This window comes from Epinephelus fuscoguttatus, linkage group LG1 (genome assembly GCF_011397635.1).
Source record: "Epinephelus fuscoguttatus linkage group LG1, E.fuscoguttatus.final_Chr_v1".
Classification (NCBI taxonomy): Eukaryota; Metazoa; Chordata; class Actinopteri; order Perciformes; family Serranidae; genus Epinephelus; species Epinephelus fuscoguttatus.
In genome coordinates, this window is record NC_064752.1 from 36,305,651 (window position 1) to 36,324,383 (window position 18,733).

Consider the following 18,733-nt stretch of genomic DNA (forward strand, 5'->3'; position numbering starts at 1 on the left):
TAATAGGAAAAAATGTGAGTTCAAACTATAATAGCTAAAAGTCGCTGCACATATTGACAGGCAGTTATTCAGGCAGGCAAAGCTTTCCGCTAACACCAACCTGAACGAGTCAACAAAATGGCGCACTTCACCTACTCCCCAGTGTTTATAGATCTGTGAAGCTGCGCCGCTAACACACTGATAAGCAGCCGGACGGGTCCTTCACTACACGACGTATCTTTTTAAAACCGGAAGACAAACTGTTTCGGTTTGCACCGTTTGCACCAAATTCTGTCCGTATGCTTGTTCATTTTTAAGCGGAAATATGCTGTCTATATTCAAGTCCATTCCCTCACACATGGTAAGAGATGATAAGCTTATTTAGTGTGGAGCCGCAGAGTTATGCTAGCTACTCACTCATGCTATTTTATCAAGCTAACGGTTGTAGCTAGCTTGTGCGGTGGTTACATTGACGTTACATTGTTAACAGCTGCTAGCTCACTTTATCACATCCTTACAACCTGCAAGTTAACCTGCCACACAATGTTTCTGAACCAATGTAGCTTTTAATAGAGTCACAAATCAAACAGGAAATGTACCTGTTTTTAGGTGTTGGCTAACATTTTGCCTTTTCTAACTTACATCTTCAGTTAAGCACCGTTAGCTTGTTATTGTAACGATAGCATCGTCAGTAAGTTAATTTTCATCACTCCAACGTGATGTAACTTGATCCTAAGGTTAGTGCAACATTAAACAAAGCTATCATTATTAGGCCACACCAGCTAATGTACTGATTTTGAACAGATGGACCCAGTATCCTCCTAACCTCAATTTGTACACTTATTTCGTGTTGTTAATGTTGTCTAATTGTTGTTTCCCTGTCCCTTGTGTTTCAGGATTATAAAGGCCAGAAACTGGCTGAACAGATTTTCCAAGGAATAATTCTCATCTCAGCGGTAACTCACCTTGACGCATGCAAACTAGCTAATCAAAACATCTCACTTAAATGACACTGTCAGGTTCATTGATATCGTTTTTGTCTTTGAAGGTGATTGGATTCGTGTATGGTCTGATAATTGAGCAGTTCGGATGGACGGTGTACATCGTCCTGGCTGGTTTTGCTGTGTCTTGTGTGGTAAGTTTTGTTTGTTTGTTTTGCTGTTTTGTTTGTGGGAAAGGAACAGCTTTAGATATGTTGTGCACCCGAGATAATTAACTGAGGTGTCTGTCAGTGTGCAAGGGTGATTAGACAAAATTCTTGCACATTGGTGGCTCATGTTCTTGTGGTTGAATACCAACCAACATTATATGATTACTTCTCTTTCTGTCCTTGTCTTTAGTTGACCCTGCCTCCATGGCCCATGTACAGAAAGAATCCTCTGTCCTGGCAGCCAGTTATACCAGAGACCAGTGGGGAGCCCAGCCAAAAACCTCAGGAAACTCTCAAGAAGAAGAAACACAAATAAATCAGAATGCTCCCTGCCTGACTGTGAATACATCCTTTATATCAGAAACTCTTTTGAATTTTGTCTCACGGTTCACATTTGAAAAGAAATCATGCTTACAGTGTTTGTCAGTCAATGAAATACTTGTGTCCACATAATAAACATCAGATACTCTGTTTTATAAATGGGCTGTTTCATTTGTTTAGAATTGGGGTTAATCTGCAGGACTTAGTATGTCGATGTGTTCAAAAATGCATTTCTTAATTAGTACCTTTCTATTTTCCTTTTCATTGCTGCCAATGTCAGGTTTGTTTTCTTGAGGTTCCCAATATTAAGGAAATTGAGGGTGAACAAAAAAACATTTAGTATTTATTAGAAAAGATTCAAATGTTAATATCTACAGTGCATCTACATTACATTATTTTGTGTTTAAGAAAATAAAATACAGCAGCAGACTAGTGTCTTCAAAGATACAGCATAACAATCACTTATATTCTAGGTTGCATTATAAATAATAACCATCCACAACAGAAAGTGGAAAGATGAGTGCTATAACATGACCTAAAATCTTTGCATAGATATGAAAATTACAGGAACCATTACAAATTCTGTGTTTGAAAAATTAGGTTAAAAAACTGCACAGTCATTTACAAAAGATTGCTCGCACAAGAGCAGCTTCAGTGTGACAATTCCATGACAGGACCTGCAGGCATCAGTGATGATTTGCATGCAAGCAGAAGGAAGAAAGTAGCAGTGCCACACAAGCGCAGTGGTGTTTTGACAAGAAAAAATGGTTTTCGTGAACAATATTGATTGGTTGTCAGTTCATACAAGTTTCTACTTCAAAGCTGAAACATTTCTCCCAGTGACAAAGTTTCCTGTTTAAGATATGTCAAGATGCTTGCCTCTTCTCACGGGTGGTGTCATGGAAATGCACGTGTCCACTCCCTTGCATACAGAATTTTCTCTAAACCTTGATGGCAATGTCCTCAAAGAATTTCAGCTGCCTCACCATCACAGCATACGCTTGGTACTTCTCATCCCCCATCTGGTCACGAAGGCACAGCTGCAGTGAGAAAAAGGGATATCAACTGTGATCATTTTGGAATTAAAGGGCAGCTGAAGTAACTCTGCTTGAGTTATACACAACCTGGGTTTTGAATTTCACAGACAAAGTAATCACACATTAATATGGCAAATAGATCTATTCTAATGTGTGATGGAATTTACAATTTGATCTTAAAGTGCTGGTATCATTTTGAGCTAAGAAGTCAGTCTAACTTATTTAACTTGTAGCTCTGTTATTTTTTGGATGTCAGAAGTCCAACCTAACTTAACGAATGCATCAGAAAATCAGAGTCGCTTCTGTGTGTAACTTATACCCAATGTAACCATAATATCCCTGAGTATTAGCAAAGCATTGTGCACAAATGATCAAAGCTCCTACCAACTTACCTACCTAGTTGCTACAATTTTCAGCAACATTTTCAGTTAAATCATGGGTATAGATAAAGTATATAAAATCTGGTGTGGTGTGTTTTACTTCTTTAAAATCATACTTCTCTTTTGGTGTCATCCTCCAACTCCATGATTTCCAGGACTTTGTCCAGCAGCTTGACCCCCAGTCCCTTCACCACATCTGTTCTCAGGTGTTCTATGGCTCTCCTTATCTTGGCCAGACCAGATGTGGAGCCTACTGCAGGGAGAAGCTGGTTAAACATAACAACGGTGGAGAATGCAGACTGGTGACAAGAGAGTTCAGTTTAAGTATCTGACCTAGTGGTATTTCACCAAGTGACAAGTTTTCTGCTTCCTCCCGAGCCTTCCCATGAAGCACCAGGGTGTCTCTGTACTTCCTATTCAGTCTGAATTCCGGCAGTGCAGTAGAGCCAAATCTGCCCTTGTCCACCTCACTCACACCGTCTCCAATATCCATTCTCAAAGTTTGGGTCATCATGTGGACTAAATCCTGCATGTCGCTGGATTCTGTCTTCCTGCACTCAAGCAATGTGACACATCAAATGTGTTAACACAGACTTTCCAGAGCTGATATTATGAATAGCAAAGCAGTAGGGTAACTAGATTAGAGTTGAGTTATTTTCTCCTGTGAATGCTCTCACCTTTCCCTGCAGTCTCCGTCTAAACGTTCTGTGGAACTTGTGGATGAGCTGCACTCGTCTTCATCTGACCTTCGCTCTGGTAACTTATCCTGCTGTAACAAAACACATCAAACTGTTGCGACAGATGTTTTGAAACAGATTTCTACTTTAAATTCACTTTAAGATTATCATATTAACCTCCCAAGGCACAGCCAGCCTTTTTCCCCTCCATACCAGCAGGCATTAAAAAAGTGCCATTCCCTTTTAACGACCGTGTTGAGTACAACTGAATGTCACAGTGATGGGGTGTCAGTACCTTACTGTTGGTGTTAGTGATAAAGTCTGAAACAGATCTGGTATCCGGAGTGCTGTAGTGCTCATCCTTAGTGGAAGTGACATCATAAGACGCCCTTCTTACAACATAAACAACTGTGGAAAGAGCAGAAAAGTAATCAAGATGTTGCTGTTTTTTGAATAGATTTCTAAAAATGTACAGAATATTTGACCCAAAATGTGCCCATACATGTTTGTTTCCTGTAATAAGTGTATAGTATATATAAACGTGCATATTCTAGGATTACTGCTTTGTTATTTTGTATTGCTCTATTCAAGCCTTCTTGAACTTTAGTTATACTGTTTTTTATATAGTTCTAACTATAAATTCTGGTTTTCATTAGGAAAGACAGTAAGTACCTGGCAGGCTGACACTCTCCTGGGACTGCCTCAGTCTTCTTCTCTCTCTGGCAGACAGAGGACGATCCTGAAAATAAAATTGACCCACATTTTCTGTGATTAATAAACAGCATCTGCTTATTTTGTTTTGTATCATATTTAATTTTCAGTATAATATTCTACAAACTATGGCCTCAAATCAAAATTGCAGAAATGTTGATGCAGCTTATTCTTTTATCTACACATAAAATGTGTCTCAGGCACAAATATGCATGCCCTTTCAGTAATGTGGCTGTATACACTCATTTGCGAGTGGATGAGCACTCTCACCTGTGGCAGTGGTAGGAATCCGTCCTTACAGGAACTAACTGGTGCAGAGGTTGTGGCTACACTGGCTTTCTTGCTCTCTGTGCTCCTCCTGCTTCTCTTCCTCCCCTCCACAGCTATGCTCTCAACAGGAGGTGGAGGTAAAGGTCTTGGAGCAGCCACCTTGGACTAACAGAGGACAAAAAAAAATTGAATTTAATCAACCCTGCTGACTGTTGATTATTGTGTTATTTTAAGTGTGATATTTGTCAAAATGTACTTGTTAAAGAGGACATTTCAAAAAATCCTATCTTGGCTTGAACTCAGCATTAATTGAGTGTCCATGTCCACGAATGCAACATGGTCAGTTTGACGAAAACAGCACATATGAGGGCAAAAACCTTTCTCCAATGTTTTCCATGTTATCCTGCGAGGCACTAGCCTTTAGGAAAAACTGAATCCCATTATTAAACTACTTTAAGATTTTTATATTTGGATTCAAAGCCCAACAATCCTTGCACTTAAAGTTCCTAAATTTCCTTACATTAGCTCCTTATATCGCTTTACCTTGTCCTGATCCCCATGTGTCCGTCTTATGTCTCTCCCTTTGTGCTGCTGTGATATAGATGGTTCTGATGAGAAGTACAGGGGTGTTTGGCATGGATTTGTCAGACCCGGCTTACTGGCTGATGAGGGACATTCCTCCTGAACTGGCTCCTAAACAGACACAAGTATACTCTTTCCACTGTGGCAAAATACAAGACAAATAATGGGCTTTATTCTGGCTAGAGTTCACAGAATGAGTACAAGAATTTCAATGCTCACCACTGTTGGAGAGTGTGGCTCTAACAGCTTTTCAGTAGATTCTAGGCTTTCCTACAAAGACATAAATTAATACGTAAAAACAAAAGAACATCATAGAAGAACACCACAGAGATACCACTATAGAGCACTTACTTGGATGTCAGAGGTGTGGTGTTGTGTCCGAGCTACCTTAAGAAGGTTCACAGTATCATTTTTATTGTCCATATTCATATCCACAAGCCCTCCGATATTTTCTGCATTGGATTTGTGTGCAGATCTCCTCTCAGGGACATTAGAAGCAGCCTCTGTCTTTGGGTTCTGCATATCAGCCTCTTTAAGTAACTCCATGGTATCCTCTTTATCATCCACATCTGACATCCGCTTCCCCCCACATACAGAAAATGTATCCCCAGGGTGTGGTGCACCCTGTGGATGAACGTCTAGCAATCCACTGGATGCCCTCCACTCGTCGGCACCCCGACTGCCAACACCTGATACACACTTCAAGGGGGGCTTAACAGGGGAAGGAGGGGGAGACGGATTTGGTTTCACTCTTCCCTTGCTGTCTTTGTGCACAGTGTGAGTCACAGGTTCATTGACTGCACTGTGGTGTGACACAACTGACTGGGGCCGCTGCACCTGTCTATTCATCAGGTCCTCTTCCTCCTGCAGTTGGACATCAATATTAATGTTGCTGATGGTTGCCAGGGATGCCAAGCTGGCTTTGAGAGCATCAGGTGAGGAGGGTTTGGGTGGCAGAGGTGTTTGGATTGGAGTGCAATCTGCTATGCCGTTCCGAACTTTGTGTTGTTGTGATTTCTCTTCTTTCTGGGAATGAAGAGAAACAAAAACCATAATAAACAACACTGATCAGAAATGAAGAACTTTGGGTTAACAGCTTCAACTAAAAAGTAATTGGAGCAATCCTCTGGACCGTTTTAACATCTTACTACTTTCACAACCACGATAAATTTACTTACACCTTCTGAGAATAAATATAGAATCATGGAACTTATTTCAGATTAGTCATGGCGATTTGAAAAACCTTGATACAAAATGATAAAGTATTCCTTTAAATTCACAAATACTGATACCAGTTGTCCATATTGCTGTTAGCCCACTGTTAGGATTAATCATAACTGTTGTTCAGGTTTAGCCATTGCATTTCCATTACAGTCATATCTCAGTGGCTAAGTGATACTGTCCATTAAGAAGATTAAGAGATTAAGAGAGCATTTAATTTCAACAACTATAACAACTAAGTTGACAAAATAAAATGCAGCAAAAGACATGATGTCAAGCAACTAGTCAAATCAAAAACTTCCTACTCATACTGAAACTTTGTTTAGTGTAACAGAAAATACCTGCATGTTACTATTCATCTATCATAAGAAATAATATAAGCAATAGAAAGTCACAGGATACATTTTGATTAGTGACAACAGAGTAAATCAATACTGAGTGACTGATATCATGACTTACTATAGGAATATTCTAAAATAATATTATCGTTAAGTTATTTGTGTTGAATCAGATTTTATATTCTCCACTCACTCACCCGTTTCACTCTGGCTATAGGTTCAGGCTGGGGGCTTCTCTCAGGTTTTGGCTGAGATGACACCACAGACGGTCCACTGTTGGCCCTACAGTCACCACTGCCACCCACAGCTTTCTTTCTTGACTTGGCAGTTTTTCTGGTAAAAACACAATTAAACATAAACATGTAAGAAGGGATTTATCAATCTATGTAATGCTGGCAGTACACTGTGGAAGAAAAAAAACAGTGACAGAACTGAAGATCTGACAGTAGAAAATAATTCCAATTCAAGTATACACAGCAAGAAATAAAATGTGCATCCAATATAAAGCTTTACAGACATTAGTAATCACAGCAAGCAGCAGTCTGCTGTCAGAGCCACCTACTCTTTAGTGGCCTCAAGGAACATAGCAATTTGTCTTTTGATGTAGGGCTGCCGGAGGATAAGTTTAACATCAGGCCTGTCCTCAGGTCTCTTACACAACATGCTCTTGATCAGTTCTCCCAGCTGGGGATCATACCTACTGGGCATCTGAGGCAGCTGGTGAGAAAAACAGAGGAAAATGTCATGTTATTGTCAAACTATTCTGTCTTAAATTCTGTTTTTTTATTATTAGGATTCAGAAAAATAATGTACTGTATTAACTACAAGAGCATCAATTATTAAACTGTTGATCAAGGTGGCTAGTGTTACCAATCAATATCCCCTCATAAGAGCTTTCTATCTGTGGTTACTGGGGACGATGACAAGACTATTCACAACTTCAGTCTAAAATATATGTCCCTGACCTCTTCTGACACTCTCAGGAAATGACAAACACTAAATTACATATGTTTGCAAAAAGAGGACTGACCAGAGCAGAATATCAAAATAAATGTAAAAAGATGAAACCCACCTTTCCTTCTACAATGCGATAAACCAATGAGTTCATATCCTTGGCATTGAAGGCATGCTTCAGTGTGGACATTTCATACACACAGCAACCCAGGGCCCATACATCTGACTAGAAAAAAAAACATCAATTTGTAAGACAGTTCCTGTGACAGGTCCAAAATAACTAAACAGAGTGAGAGCAGATGACCAAATTACCTTGTGGTTATAGGGTTTATTAGAGAAGAGCTCTGGGCTCATGTAGTAAGGGGTCCCTATGAGTGTGCTGGCCATATCATTCTGATTCTCCAATACTCGTGCGATGCCAAGGTCCCCAACTTTGATGATGTTAGTCTTAGTCAGGAAGATGTTCTGTGTTTTAAGGTCCCGGTGAAGAATGTTCCTCTCATGCAGGTACTGCAAAGCAAAATCACAACGGTGACTTCATGTGTTGCATACTTCTCAAAGAAAATAAACTGACATTGCCTGGTCTTTACTTTCAATCTGTACCTGGAGTGCCATTGCTATCTGGACAAACCACTCCACCACCTGCCTCTCAGGTAGGAGCTCGCCCTTTTGCTGTTTGAGTCGATGATAAAGGTCACCGCCTTCACAGAAGCCCATCACAATGTACAGCTGGCAGTCATCTCCTTCCCACGACTCCCTGTATGTCACAATGTTAGGATGTCGCAGCTGGGATAGAAGCTGCGCCTCCTGCTCTGCAGCACGCCGCTCCCGCTTGGAGGAGGTGATTAAATTCAGCTTCTTAATAACATACTGGTAAAAAAAAAAAAAAAAGGAAAAATTCACAGTCAAACTCCCTGAATTAAGAAAAGTACATGTCTGTCAAGCTATATTTGTGAACACATTTAGAAATGATACATTTGGGAAAAGTCACCATATGGTGGAGAAGCTGAAGAATTTCCAACCAGATTGCAATAAATTAAGTTCAGTTTTAGTTAGTTTTACATTAACATATTCATTTATAAAAGTTAATGAGTGATATAGACCAGGGATTCACAAATCATGTCAATAATAGTGATCTACATATTAATAAGTGCTTCTCAAGTTATGAAACACCGACACAGGAGCCCTGCATCTGGTATAATTCATGTTTTCTGTCTTGTGCTCAAACTACAAAACTTTCTTTACAGGTCACCAGAATGGTCAGAAGTATTAATTATCCAGCTACCCTTTTTAAGGTTAAATAAGTTAAAATAAAGTGTCCCTGTTGTCTCAGTAACACTTCAAGGACTCTTTAGGGACAACAGCAGACACCAAACAACGGTCAAATTGAGTTATTGTCCTATAAATACCAACATACATCATCTTTACTAACATATGACTTTGTTTCGCCATGTCTTCCACCTCATTAGATGTGTTAAAATTATTGTTCTTCTATAAACCTGAAATATAACGTTAAAGAGCATAAACAAAGCCGTCATGTTTAGCCTACTTTAGCTAACTTTAAACTGGTTGAAGCCTAACGTTAGCTGGTCTGTGTAACTGTTAGCCTCAAACCTGCTATTATGACGTTTCAAGCGATTAACGTTAACGTTACACTTGTTAAATCTACACGTTAATTATTTTAATAGTTGTGGGCTGTACTGAACTCCACACATACTTTTTTGTTTCTCACCTGCTTTCGGTCTGTTTTGTGTTTCACCAAGTTCACCTCCCCATAGCTCCCTTTCCCAACGACCCTGATGAAAAGATAATTATTCATCCTTCATCAAAACGCTTCATAACCATAGACTGTAGTTCATAACGCGACCTGAAACACTGAAAACGTTACTCGACAGCAACGAATATATCAACGGTTTTATTTCGTCCCATCTTCCAGCAGTAAAGACAAGATAAACGCATGAAATCTGTGTGGGAAAACTTCGGGCTAGCTCACAGTGCCAGCGATGAGATTTTGAAAACGCAGGAAATCAGCAGCAGTCGACAGTTTTTCGTCACTAGGCAACTGGCAGCTCAGTGTCGAGGAAGGAGAGCGTGAGGGTCCAAAAACTGCTGTGTGTGCACCACAGCGCCCCCAGCGGCGGCAGGTAGACACCAGGGTGACGCTCTATCACAAGAAGCTGCAACAAATGGTCATTTCCTTACAAATTTACCAGAGAAATTCTTTATTTACAAATGTAAAATTGTGAAGTTAAATATTTTTTTTCTGCGTTCTTACCTGGAATTGTACAATGCCAAGTTGTTGTAAATTGTCAAGGCAGGAAAAGCAATTTGCCTGAGTGTATTAACAACACAGATAGGTGTAATCAGTAATTTAAACCAGGTTCCCTTTCATTTAGCCAGCACACACACCACCAGACCCTGGAACTGCCAGCCTACATTACCTAGAGGAAAACTTTGCTGCTCACAATAGTCATTTCTTTGTCTTGTCAGAAATAAATCAGCTTCTTATTTGGAGATTACTAACTTTAGATCTTCTCTTAAATCACTACATTGGGAGAAATAAGAAGCAAAATAATAAATAAGCAGGAGTTGGTTTTTTATGCGCTCATATGCTTCTTAGAGGTTTCTAAACTCTTAAAACAGATAAAATACACAGAGCTGAGATGTGAATTTGGTCACTGAGACAGATTTCTAAAATTGTGCAGGCTTATTTATAAGCCAGTGAAGTCTTCTTTTAAAGTTTTGAATCACACCTATGGGCCACTCTTTCTGCCATGACATGCTAATGTCTGCCATGAAACTAGCAACAATCTTAAGGGAATTGAGATTATAAAAAAATAGCAAATGGTCATTACATACATCGACTGCCACACACAGTATTGTCCTGTAATCCCTTTTACAATAACTAAACACCAATATATCAACATTTTACTGCCATAAAAATAACCAACTCGTCTTAGCCTAAAAAGTGCACCCAACTCAATGTGTCTGCATACTATTATTGACAGCCAGTTGTTTTTAGACTTGCCATATTGACTTTGCCTGTTTAGGGACATGCAATCCACTAGATGGCGCACAAGACCACCACAAGCTGAGACCGTACAAGCTTGTGCACCAAAGTCCCTTCGCACCTGGCAGGGTGAATGGAGAAGGAGAATTTAGTTTTTGTGGGCTTTATTCTAAGTTTCCTCGAGCCTGGCAGAAAATGCGTGACCCTCCCTCCACCATAAAGGAGTCACTGGTTTTTAAAACATATCCTTTGATGCTTCAAAGTTAAAAGTTCAAGACAGTTAGTGGTTAGTTTGTGCAAAAGCTTTATTTTGGGCCAAATTTTAAATGAGATGCAGTGATGTTGTATAAGTATAACTAAGTTTGTTTTTTTTCTGATGGAAGGGTTTGTAACACATGATGTGTCCAAGGAATTTGAAAACCCAACAATAATATTTGTTTTTATGGTTTCTAGCTGTGACAAATGGTATCATTTTGGCGGGTGGGTTTGGAAGGCAGCTGTAAAATAAAAACGAAATGCAACCGTAAAAATAATAATTATAGAAAGCACAAGTTCCTCCCCAATGCTTAAAAAATATTTGACAGGCCTCCCTCTTTTTTTGCACCACCCCTCCCCCTTCATAAATAACGAACAGTCCCTAATAGTAGTCTTAAAGGCTAATATTAGTATTGAACACCGGGTCTGTAGTTTCTTTCTGTGTGTTTACCTCTGGATCAAATCCAGATCTCCTGTAAGTGATTAAGGGCTCCAGCATTAGAGATAATACCTACAACCTCAAGTCCATTATCACTGTCACTATGACTACTCATGCCATTACTACTTGCTACAATAAGGCCTAGTTTTGGAGCTGCTAATGTTTCCGTGTCTGGCCTTAGCATGAGTGTGTATTAGTTTTCAGCTGGGGTCATTTATTTTATGCATTACCGAGCCTGCACACGGACACCAGCTCACCTCCAAGCGCTTTATCATGAGCACAGCACACGGGTGTCACGGGTGGACAGAGAGGTGACCAATAGTGTCGCAGAACCGTTTACCTGTGCTCCCCAGCTCGGGCGCTGATTGGTCCGCTGGCCGTCCTGCCCCGAGGTGACGTCAGGATGAGCGCTGCTGGTGAGGCTGCCAAGTACAGATTCCGCGTGAGAGCGCTCCGAGTTGTAGAGACAGACAGACGGACACTGGACACTGCTGCCGGACATTAGTGCCCGCTAAATTTCAGGTAGGAGCCGCTGCTGCCGCACTGACATGACACAAACTTTAACTCTGTCTCTGTGTCAGAGGCTCGAGAGGTGCCGGAGCGTGGTCTCTTGTCAGGGGGGTTTGACAGCTCTAAGGTTAGCTAACATTAACGGAGTTTAACGTTCTCTGCGTGGTATATGGGGACCTTTGGTTTTAGAGGGACGTTTTACAACTCTGAGGGAGATTTAGAGCTGTAAGTCACTGTAGCGTTACTACAGGGGAGGCTGCTGAAGTTAACCGTCAGACTCGTTATGCAGATGCAGTTATTGTCACTGACATGAAGAGGACCTCTATGTAACTGAAGCTGCAGTTTGAAGGATCAGATACTGACATGGAGTATGGAGGGACTGAAGTGACAGCTCACTTGTTTTCTCCCATTCAAACCAGTATAACTAGACTGCTCTAATTTAAATGTAATAAAGTCATGTTTATATAGTATGGTCTGATTAAATAAAAATAACTCCAGGCTATGTCTTGGGAGAACCTTGGTGGTATTATTATTAATTTTTGTAGCAGAAATGTCTTGTGGTTTACTCAGTAAACAAGACTTGATGTGTATTTTTAGTTCTTACCCATTTCTCCTTTTCTCTTTCTGTTTCTCTCTCACTCACTCTCATGCTCACGCCTCCTCCTCTCTCTGTCTCTGGGATCCTGTAAGGAGAAGTCTGCTTATCAATTAATAAGCTCACTTTGAGAGGAGATTTGTTGTGCGTCATTGACACCAGCTGACCAATCAGTATTCTGTTAGTAAATCTCTCTGTGTTAGACAGTCAACCAGTGGATGCATGGGTTTTATTAATAGGGTTTTTTTAGATGGACAGCATGGATGTTGCATCTGTTGAGGGGACGATGGCATAGATTATTTGGATAGTTTTCTGTTTCTCAATTAGGTAATGATGTGAACAAGTTAATAAAATAAGAATCACGCACTGTGTGTTTGTGCTTTTAAACATTTTGCTCTTGGCAAGCAGGAAAAAACACTTGCCCACCAAGGCAGAGACCTGGGATCTTTGTCAGTTCACCTGTTCGACCCAGTGAATCATTTTGTATTTGTTGTGTGAATGGAGTTGTACTGTCTTTCTTCTTTGAGCTGCATGCATTTCACCATGGCCAATTTGTGTGTCTGTACCGACACCCCAGATTTTCAGAGACAACACTGCCATTAAGGTCAAATTAATAAATAAATAAACGCTGGGGGTTTAAACAGGAATTACTGTCCTTCAAAATGCACCATACTGCATGAAATGTGACACAAAACCTGGACAGCTGGATGTGAAAAACACGGCTTGGCTTTTGTCCTTAGGCCTGATTTCAGATTGACTACGAGGGTCCTGCTTGCAGTTCTGAAAGCTTTGAAATAGGGGTGTCAATTCAAATTTTTTTTACATTTTATTTAGTGTTAAGAAACACAACAGATGATGAACAGCCTGAGATATCTGAAGAAAATTAAGTGCAGTTTCAACAATATGTCTCAGTTTTTCCATATTTAGTTAGTCCTCTACTCACTGTCATTACGTGTGCATTTTTCCATTCATTTCCACTCCTGTGTATTCTGGCATCACCACACCAAACTGAAGTGGAAGCTGTTGGGGGAGCAGGATAAATTATCCCCTGCCTTACAAATCATTTACAAATATAAAGTTTTGGCAGTCTTATCAACAGGGTTCCTCCAATATTGTTTCAAGATAGAAGCCTTATACAGATTCTTTCGTACTGAAGCTGCTGATTGACATTGATATTTTGCACAATGTTTAATACCTAAATATGACCACAATAAGTATACATTGTTATTTTAACATTTTTACATGAAATCAGCCACTCATTGTTTAACTTGCTCCTGAAACTATACACCTCTTAGCCCTCAGATGTTCATCAATGTTAGGTGTGCAAGTCATCCAAACACTTTGGCCAGTTGGTTCTGGCCCGCGGGCCGTATATTTGACACCCCTGCTTTAAAAGATCAGAGGTGTAGCTATGCACCTGACCTAACATAGCCTTGAAAAGAATTAGTAAAATGAAATCATTACAAAAACTATTTGGCTTCCTGTGAAGTGAAGCTGCTTTCCACAGGAATGCAGTCCGTTGACATGAGTTAGGTCTCTGTTCTTAACTTGGCAGCAGAATTTCTCACAGTTTTGAGCTCTGCAGTAGATTGTCTGCTGAGATATGAGAAATAGTAGAAAACTCGGGCCAAGATCAATCTTTTAAAGTGTTTAAAAACAAAAGAGAGCCAACATGTAAATGTGTTAGTTTGTTATCGACACTTCTGTCGAGACATGAGCCATCCAGTTAAGAGATAACAAGTGGATGTGACTAAGAATGTGTTCAAGAGCTCAATTTGTTTTTGTTTTAATTTAACGTATCGACACATGGTTTTAATATAGCTCCATAAGTTTGTCTGTTTGAATGTTTGGTTCTTTGTGTGTGTATGCAAGTGTTGCCAAAAGTTTCAACACCCTTGCAGACTCAGGGCATTTCATGCCCTGACACCGTAACCACGTGTCATTTTGTCACATTTAACTGTGATCGTGTGTACGTGTGTGTGTGTGTGTGTGTGTGTGTGTGTGTGTTTCTTCTGTCCACTGCACATCACAGGAATGGGAAACCAGTGAGTACAGCGACTCTCTTTTGTGTAAACCTTAAACAAGGATGAATGCTGCATGTCACATACGAGTCAGGGAATGTGTTTATGGTATCGTGCATCTCCCTGTTTCCAGCCTCTTCAATCCTTTTGCTTCTTGGGTTTTTTGAGCAGCTTAATCTTCACCCGTTGGCCAAAAGTCATGTCATCAGTGGACATGAAGGGGCTGTTTTTGGCCTTCTACATGCTCCTATGATACCTGCATGTGTCTCTCTCCTCTACTCTCCTACATTTTAAACTTGCCCATATCTGCCCCTGCGTGTCATAAACTTGATCCTTATTTTGTTGTTTATAGCATTTGTCTGTTTGAAAAACAGACCCCCTTGCTCAATTTTGTCCATAAAACTCAAATTGCTTGAAATGTGTCAATGAAGTTGCCTAATTTAAAACATATCCAGGTATGTTTGTGCCATTTAAGTGAAATCCAAGTGTAATGGAGATTTAGGTGCATGTTGATATTTCCTGGTTCAAAAATGAACACAACCAGTGTCAAGCGACGGTTGATGCATTCATAGATTTTAAATGACTTTGATGTCAAAATGACTTTGATGTTCGATATCATCCATTCTCAGTGCATGAATTAACATGAATCTCCATGAATCTCCATATGAGCAAGGTGAGATGCTACAAACACGCAGTTTGTGAGAGGTGTTTTCACTGTTTCTCTGCCTTCATTGTTTCCTCCGAACAGTCTTGTGCTGTTGCGGTTATTTATAGCCTAAAGGTTACTACTCTCTAAGCAGGTATACTGTGATGCCGTGTCTAAATAATGCTGGTCAGGAGATAAGGTTAGAGCTGTATAGATATAGTTGTTTTTAATTATTCTTTCATGACACATCTTTTCGATGTATCAATTCATAATTTAAAGGTCCAGCGTGTAGGATTCAGGGGGACACATTTGCAGAAATTGAATTTAATATTCATAGCTATGTTTTTATCAGTGCGTAATCACCCAAAACTGAAAATAGACGTGCCCTTTAATAAGGGTCCTCTGCCTTATTGTTTCTACAGTAGCACAGAACAGACAGACCAAACACTGCCTCTAGATTTGCGTTGGCCACTGTAGTGTCCTTACACGCTTGGCTCACGAGAGAAGTTTCAGTTGGTTGCAATCCGCAATCTCACCACTAGGTGCTACTAAATCCTACACACTAGAGCTTTAAATAATTTAAAAAGACGTATCATTTGAAGTGCCAAAAATGCTCTTTTTGACGTGGAAAAAGTGTTTTGGTTACATCAATTTCAAATACAGAAAAGCAAGCAAATCATCAAATTTAAGAAACTGTAATCAGCAAATGATTGACAGTTGTACTTAAAGGGATACTTCACTGATTTTCAAACAGCTTTGTTTCATAACAGTGTGTATAGTATGTGGAAATGAAATGTGCTAAAGTTCTCTTTATCTCTTCCTGCTCATCTCTCAGCTTAAATCCACTGGATGACGCGAAATGCGGATTTTCACTGGCTCTGGAGCTGTTGCAGGGACTACTGATTGTAGTTCTGCATTTTCATATGCCCACCTCTCTCTCTCTCAAACGCAGACCAAACTCCAAATGAACGATAAAATTGGACAGCACTGATCAAATATAAACCAAGATTCTGTTACCGTATTGCCTATTTGTCACCTAAAACATCTTATTTCTATTTCTTGCCTCAGATGTTTTCAGAAAAGTATTTCTAGCTTACTGTTTAACTGTAATTTGAGATTGTTTGTTACCAGCTGGCAGCCGTGCTGTTTCCTGTGTCAAATTCGCATCATGTCACCTACCAGCGGAGGTTTTTATTAGTCCAGTGTGGTGCAGTGCATTCTGGTAGTTGCGGGTTTTACACCTCTTGAGTAAAAGCAAATGTCACAGCCCATTTCCTCTGTTTCCTCTGGTCATGTAGCACCAATTTCAAATGTATTTGCATCTTTCTACTGCATAGACAGACCACTTTTATGAAAACACTGTCTTTCCATCAGTGAAATACTTCAGTAATAAATAATTAGCCTACTCAATGTTTATTTGTATAACTCTCACAAAATATTTCTGTATTGACTAGCAAGTCTGTTAGTTTCAGCACTTCAAACTCAAAGTCCTCTTCTCACAACCAGACTTCAGAAAGGCTAAAGAATCTCAACATGTCAGAACAAAAATTGCCCTACTCTTTGCATAAACACTGCTCTGTATTCTTTTGTACTTACAGAGGTTGTTTAGCACACATTGACCTACTAGAGATCATTTTTCAATGAAAACTGTGGAAAAAAAAAATCATGCTCGGTAATTGATCCTCAATACTCAAAGAAAGGGACTGGTGTCAAGTTGAAGATGTACTGAGGAATAGAGTTACAGTCTACTATGTATTGTTTGTTTGTCCCCTACAGTAGTTATTAGACTACAGGAACAGAGGCCCCAACACAGCAGATTTACCAGTAAAGCTTTCACACACATTACACTGGACTTCCTCTTACTGCTTCCCTTAAGCACTTTACTTTGCATGCTGCTATATTGTGCAAACTTCAGAGGTACTTCCTTCTTCTTCATTTGTTTTAAATGGAATGCAAAATGTAGTGGAGGAAATGATGAATGATACCAATTCAACTGTTCAACTGTACACTTAGTTTCCGGGCACTTTTGGTTACATTGTTTATCAGATGCTGTACATAGTGTATACCTGATGAGGTTGTATCATTTTTCACTGCTTCTTGTGTGAGATGTCCATCTAATACATATCCAATAACCACACACCAGACCACTGCAGCCAGCCTCTGAGTGACCAGAATGATTTCCACCTTAGCTGCTACCTGCTATTAGACGCTAAAGCAATGTCGACTCTCAGATACCATAGCAGCTCCTTTGGGTTGCCATGACGACACGTATGAAGCTGACTTCTGACATTAGTGAAGGCAGAGAGAGGGCCACCATGTTTGTTTTTGTGTGTGTGTGTGTGTGTGTGTGTGTGTGTGTGTGTGTGTGTGTGTGTGTGTGTGTGCAGCAATCAATGACTGCACCTGAATGCAGCTAGCAGAGGCCATGTCCTATTAACATTTATTCTGAGATAACAGCGGTGTAAAGCCCACCCCTGTCTATCGCTTAATGCCACTCATACACACAATTCAGCATGTAAATGAGCTGACTCTGAGCTAATAGAGACATGATTAATTGTGACATTATATTGTGTTTAACAAAATGGCTCTTGTATGATCCAGAACAATACATTACATCATCTCATATAGACAGACTGTGAAGTTGCCAGGCAGGCAGCAGGAACAGAGGAGGAGTGAGGCATGCTGATATGAACAGAGCTATTTTAGTCTCCCAGGTCTGAGTTATAGGCACTTTCTGGGTTTAGATGATGATAGCTGTGACAGCAGGGTCCTCTGTGATCACTCCAGCATTCCAGAGTGTGGTGAGGACAAACAAAAAAAATAATAAGCAAGTGAAACTAAAGTAGAATTAGTATTGTTTGTATCGCTTTCTTACTCTTAGGGGTGTATTTTGTACCTTACACCTTGGCCTGATTTTTGATTTGGCCCAGTTTTGTGGCGCTAATTTGTGTCACCTCACTTAAACCTGAGCATTACACAAGAACAGTAAAGTATCAAATATTTTTCAGATAAGCTGACATTTTATGGATTGACAGGTTCCAGAGTTTTGGCTCTTCCCTCTTCAGGCAGAGGCTCATCTTAAAGTTTCAGTCAGTAAGTTTGACAGAATCATTGTTAAACCAAAGGAAACAGCGAAGCGCCTCATGATTCACGTGTGATTCGGAGGGTGATTATAAAGTGAATATTGATGAATTTTTGATTCCTATACATGAATGATTTTCTTTTCCAACTGTGTGACTACTGGCTGCTAAAAACATAGCATTTCTGTAGTCCGACATAATTAAAATAAACAGATGAATTTACCTCTGTTATCTTTTATTAATACAGTACTAGTAAGACTGATGGTAAACATGATGCACACATTTACCTCAGTTACATTTCACCGTCCAATAGGTTTAGCCATAAGGACACAAAGGTGTTACAGGCGATCATAATGTGAAGAATTTGGTTTTAAATTTATGTTTTTTGATTTTTCTGCATAATCTGTTAAGAGACAATTGCAATGCATCTAAGACAGTTTCTTTTACATCACACTGCTTGGCTTTGGTGTAAAAAGGTGAATCACTGTACTCAAACTTCTATAGTAACAGTTGGGTTTCTAGAGTGAAACTATAGTTTACTTATTAACCTGGTGGAT

The 18,733-nt window shown here is 39.8% G+C and overlaps 3 protein-coding genes across 6 annotated transcripts in view; 2 read left to right on the forward strand and 1 right to left on the reverse strand.

The window, feature by feature from the left end:
* Positions 1-185: 185 nt before the first annotated feature.
* spcs1 (signal peptidase complex subunit 1) lies at positions 186-1,609 on the forward strand. Its single transcript, XM_049580911.1, has 4 exons — positions 186-340; positions 876-935; positions 1,028-1,114; positions 1,320-1,609. Exons 1-4 carry the CDS (start codon positions 305-307, stop codon positions 1,443-1,445), a joined length of 309 nt encoding a protein of 102 aa, XP_049436868.1. The 5' UTR covers positions 186-304; the 3' UTR covers positions 1,446-1,609.
* Positions 1,610-1,754: 145 nt separating this feature from the next.
* Positions 1,755-9,665, reverse strand: nek4 (NIMA-related kinase 4). Of its 4 annotated transcripts, none has more exons than XM_049580892.1 (16): positions 9,353-9,665; positions 8,224-8,490; positions 7,933-8,130; positions 7,739-7,846; positions 7,229-7,383; positions 6,864-6,999; positions 5,459-6,133; positions 5,327-5,377; positions 5,069-5,215; positions 4,526-4,690; positions 4,217-4,283; positions 3,840-3,952; positions 3,545-3,636; positions 3,201-3,418; positions 2,984-3,120; positions 1,755-2,490 (listed from the first exon to the last, which is right to left on the reverse strand). In XM_049580892.1, exons 1-16 carry the CDS (start codon positions 9,437-9,439, stop codon positions 2,392-2,394), a joined length of 2,715 nt encoding a protein of 904 aa, XP_049436849.1. In that variant the 5' UTR covers positions 9,440-9,665; the 3' UTR covers positions 1,755-2,391. The 4 variants fall into 4 exon arrangements, with proteins under 4 accessions (XP_049436849.1, XP_049436842.1, XP_049436835.1 ...); XM_049580885.1 differs by having other exon boundaries at positions 3,545-3,633; positions 5,069-5,218; XM_049580878.1 differs by having other exon boundaries at positions 2,984-3,117; positions 5,069-5,218.
* Positions 9,666-11,751: 2,086 nt separating this feature from the next.
* camk1b (calcium/calmodulin-dependent protein kinase Ib) overlaps positions 11,752-18,733 on the forward strand; it is a 48,004-nt gene continuing 41,022 nt past the window's right edge. Inside the window, exon 1 of the mRNA XM_049576407.1 lies at positions 11,752-11,846. The gene's annotated coding sequence lies outside the window, so the exon portion shown is untranslated. The remainder of the gene's footprint in view (positions 11,847-18,733) is intronic.

What these genes read in the sequence shown, in the direction of transcription:
- nek4 (XM_049580871.1), bottom strand. Translation starts at nt 9,439, where the DNA reads ATGAATAATTATCTTTTCATCAGGGTCGTTGGGAAAGGGAGCTATGGG. An exon ending in AGCCACACTCTCCAACAGTG is followed by an intron (nt 5,219 to 5,326) that starts GTGAGCATTGAA and finishes GTGTCTGTTTAG; the next exon opens with GAGCCAGTTCAGGAGGAATG. An exon ending in GACGGAGACTGCAGGGAAAG is followed by an intron (nt 3,419 to 3,544) that starts GTGAGAGCATTC and finishes GCTTGAGTGCAG; the next exon opens with GAAGACAGAATCCAGCGACA.
- spcs1 (XM_049580911.1), top strand. Translation starts at nt 305, where the DNA reads ATGCTGTCTATATTCAAGTCCATTCCCTCACACATG. An exon ending in GAATAATTCTCATCTCAGCG is followed by an intron (nt 936 to 1,027) that starts GTAACTCACCTT and finishes TTGTCTTTGAAG; the next exon opens with GTGATTGGATTCGTGTATGG. An exon ending in GTTTTGCTGTGTCTTGTGTG is followed by an intron (nt 1,115 to 1,319) that starts GTAAGTTTTGTT and finishes CCTTGTCTTTAG; the next exon opens with TTGACCCTGCCTCCATGGCC.